The sequence below is a fragment of the Tupaia chinensis genome, unplaced genomic scaffold (assembly GCF_000334495.1).
Source record: "Tupaia chinensis unplaced genomic scaffold, TupChi_1.0 Scaffold000311_2, whole genome shotgun sequence".
Taxonomy (NCBI): domain Eukaryota; kingdom Metazoa; phylum Chordata; class Mammalia; order Scandentia; family Tupaiidae; genus Tupaia; species Tupaia belangeri.
In genome coordinates, this window is record NW_006159803.1 from 8,626,860 (window position 1) to 8,630,969 (window position 4,110).

Consider the following 4,110-nt stretch of genomic DNA (forward strand, 5'->3'; position numbering starts at 1 on the left):
CGCGCGGCCCGGCCGCACCCAGCCGCCCGAGCTGGCTGGATCTCCGGCGCCGAGCGGCGGCTGAGGAGACGAACGAGCGAGGGCACCCTGATTTCTCTGAGGGCTTGTTTGGGGAAGGAATTCAGGTAGCTAAGCTTTCATTCTCATGGCTGCTCCCTCCTAGTCCTCTGAAACCCTGAGGTCTGCAGGAAAGCAAACGGTGGCGGTGAGGCAGATAGATGAGTGTTTGTCCCACCCTTGGACGGCCTCGGTCCCCACCCCGGAGTGGGCAGCAAAAGTGTCTTGACCGGCAGCCCGGTTAACCCTTCCCACCCAAGCTTTGTGGCTCCGGAGCCAACAGGGCTCCTTTTTGGGGTGGAGGCAAGCGGTGTTGGAAGAGTGAGAGAGAGGCCTGGCTAGCTTTGCTCCAGTTCGTCCCTGTCCCTGCAGTGCTGGCCGAGGCTGAGAGGGACCTGGGCCTGGCAGGGCTTTCCAACACTCCTGAACTGGGCCCTCCTGTTGACCCCCAACAGGCTCCGGAACGGGCCTTTGTCTCCTAGCTCCGTCTTCCCTTCCTACCGGTTGTAACTCACACCATAACGTGCCGGTGCCAGTACCACTCCCAGCCAGTCCAGCATCAGTCTCAGCTCCAGGTCACAGGACATGCTGACTCCTGGGAGGCTGTGGGTCGTGCTTGGCATTCACTACTGGGTCTAGCCTGGGCCCTTCCTGGCTTTAGGGAGGGGAGCGTGCTTCCTACCATTTGTCTCCCTACCTTGATGGCCCATTCTCCCTCACTTTTTAGAAGCTCTTGTCTCCTGTGCATTTGTGTGCAGGAGGGCGAGTGCAGCCTCTTATACAAGTGTGTGCATGTGTGTCCACCCTCTTTGGCTGGCACGTGGGCACACACATCCAGAGTCAAGAGTTGGGATTACATATACAATAACTTCAAGGCATCTGTGGGTAGAAGTGGCCCAAGTTAGTGTGTGGATTATGTGTGTGTTCTTGGTGCCTACAGAGGGGGACAGGGCAGGGTCTGTCCATCCTTGGTAGCCCTGAGGAGGGTGGAAGGACAGAGGCCCAGGAAGGTGCTGGCTGCTGGCCAGAGGATGGACCCATGGCCCATAGATTTCTGTGAGCCACAGCTGCAAGCTTTTGGCCCAGGCTGGGTTTCATGGCCACTGGGGCTACTGTAGTGAGGGCAGAGTTTATAAAAATGCTGTTCTAAAGATGAGGTTTGTCGTTTGCTAGATTGAGAGCGAAGTTGAGTGCTTAAGCTGATGTTTGAAAAAAGGGGGATGCTTCAAGTTTTCCACATTTTCAGTAGGTGACCACATCTCATGATGAATGTTGGTCTTGAATAGAAACCTCCTATGTTCAGACTTCAGGAGAGTCCAGGACTTTGAAGGACTTTATCGATTTGAATTTCACTTGATCCAAAAGGTGTCATAGTGTAGTAAGTTAGGCAGAACCTCCTTATAGTCATTGTCCCTGGGCTTATAAAGGCAGATTCATAGATTTCCAGGAAAGCCTCTTCTATTCGAAGCTCTGAGACCCTCTAGCTGGAGGCTTGGCAGCAGGAGGGGGAGGGACATGTTATAGTGTCCGAATTCTTATAGGGACACTAACAAATCTGCTTTTCATTCTCTCATTTCTTGCCTCTTCCCACCTTCTCTCCTCTAGCTCCCTCCATTGGCCCAGGAAGCCCCACCCTGCCCTGCCACACAGAACCCAGAAGGAAAGGAAGCCTCATGCCTGAGCCGAGGGGCGCACCATGGATCTGACAAAGATGGGCATGATCCAGCTTCAAAACCCTAGCCACCCCACAGGGCTGCTGTGCAAGGCCAACCAGATGCGGCTGGCTGGGACTCTCTGCGACGTGGTCATCATGGTGGACAGCCAGGAGTTCCACGCCCACCGGACGGTGCTGGCCTGCACCAGCAAGATGTTTGAGATCCTCTTCCACCGCAACAGCCAGCACTATACCCTGGACTTCCTCTCGCCAAAGACCTTCCAGCAGATTTTGGAGTACGCGTACACAGCCACCCTGCAGGCCAAGGCGGAGGACCTGGATGACCTGCTGTATGCAGCTGAGATCCTGGAGATCGAGTACCTGGAGGAGCAGTGCCTGAAGATCCTGGAGACCATCCAGGCCTCCGATGACAATGACACGGAGGCCACCATGGCGGACGGCGGGGCCGAGGAGGAAGAGGACCGCAAGGCTCGGTACCTCAAGAACATCTTCATCTCGAAGCATTCCAGCGAGGAGAGTGGGTATGCCAGTGTGGCTGGACAGAGCCTCCCTGTGCCCATGGTGGACCAGAGCCCCTCAGTCTCCACCTCATTTGGTCTGTCAGCCATGAGTCCCACCAAGGCTGCAGTGGACAGTCTGATGACCATAGGACAGTCTCTTCTGCAAGGGACTCTTCAGCCACCTGCAGGGCCCGAGGAGCCGACTTTGGCGGGGGGTGGGCGGCACCCTGGGGTGACTGAGGTGAAGACAGAGATGATGCAGGTGGATGAGGTGCCTGGCCAGGACAGCCCTGGGACAGCTGAGTCTAGCATCTCCGGAGGGATGGGGGACAAAGTTGAGGAGAGGGGCAAAGAGGGTCCAGGGACCCCAACTCGAAGCAGCGTCATCACCAGTGCCAGGGAGCTGCACTATGGGCGAGAGGAGAGTGCCGAGCAGCTGCCACCCCCCGCAGAGGCCAGCCAGGGGCCCCCTGGTCGACCTGAGCATGCAGTGCCCCCAGCTGAGAAACACTTGGGCATCTACTCCGTGTTGCCCAACCACAAGGCTGATGCCGTGTTGAGCATGCCGTCTTCGGTGACCTCCGGCCTGCATGTACAGCCTGCCCTGGCGGTCTCCATGGACTTCAGCACCTACGGGGGTCTGCTGCCGCAGGGCTTCATCCAGAGGGAGCTGTTCAGCAAGCTGGGAGAGCTGGCTGTGGGTATGAAGTCCGAGAGCCGGTCCATTGGGGAGCAGTGCAGCGTGTGTGGGGTCGAGCTCCCCGACAATGAGGCCGTGGAGCAGCACAGGTAGGCCTGGCACCAGCCCCCTACCTGCTGCCGCACTTCTGGCCCCAACACCCTTACTTCATGCTCCAGAGGCTCCCACGTCCCGGGGCTCTTCCCCCATCTTCTTGTTATTTGTAAGAATCCTTTCTCCAAAGTTCTGGGAGCAGGGGAACATATTTTTCGGAGTATGGCCAGGGGACTGGGGTCTTCCCAAAGTGTTGGGGAACCCGTGTGCTTAGCCTCTTGCTAGGCCCTTCCCTCTCTTTTAGCTTTTGGACTCCTTTTTTTTTTTCCTTGCTCTTCTTTGCCTAGAATGACTAACAGAGGAGGGAAGAAGGGGAGGAAGAGGGATTCAGGATGAAGGTCTCCTGTGGCCTAGATCTGGCCATGTCACTGGCTCGTGGATACCTGGACCCCCCCTAGTGGTTCTTGCATAGGCAGGCTACTGCTGTCTGCAGCTCCAGGGGGTAGAGCTGGGTGCTGCTTGGGCCACTGGGGCAGCTGCAGGTCCCAAACTGTCATTCCTGGTGAACGTCCATTTCATTACCTCCTCTTCCTTCTCATTCACTGTTCCTGCGAATGCTTTTAGAAGAGTTGATTTAAATTGAGGCCGGGAAGGATGGGTGTAAGAGGCTTGGTCTTGCAGCCTTATGGTAAAGTCGTCTCATTCTTATCCCAACTCTGCTCACTTTGAATAAAATGCCACTAGGGCTCTCTGGTGTCTGCTTCCTCCTCTGTGACAGTAGTAAATACTTTCCATGGAGTTATGTTTTGGTAACAATAGCCCCGTAAGGTAGGTCATGTTCTGCTTTTACGTAGGAGAGTATTAAGTCTCAGATACGAAGTTCGTTTTCCAGGGTCTCATAGGCAGTAAGAGGCAGAACTGGATTCAGTTCCGGGTCTCCCCCCTCATACTTGGTCATTCGGTCTAGAACAGGGGGTTCTGAACATTGCTCATCCGAAGCGGAGTGAATAACCCAGGGAATCTGTCAAGAGTTGGCGTTTTTCATGTCTGTCATGAACTATATGCTGTCGTTTTACCCTGTGGCCCCTGGGTCAGAAGAGGGCATCAAGAAGTCCAGTTCTCTGTGGTCATCAGTGATAGCATTC

At 55.6% G+C, this 4,110-nt stretch overlaps 1 protein-coding gene across 1 annotated transcript in view; it reads left to right on the top strand.

Moving 5' to 3' along the window:
- ZBTB16 (zinc finger and BTB domain containing 16) overlaps nt 1-4,110 on the top strand; it is a 216,438-nt gene that overhangs the window by 2,432 nt on the left and 209,896 nt on the right. The window contains exon 2 of the mRNA XM_006151039.2: nt 1,663-3,021. Coding sequence (XP_006151101.1) covers nt 1,754-3,021 — 1,268 coding nt within the window. The 5' untranslated portion in view covers nt 1,663-1,753. The remainder of the gene's footprint in view (nt 1-1,662; nt 3,022-4,110) is intronic.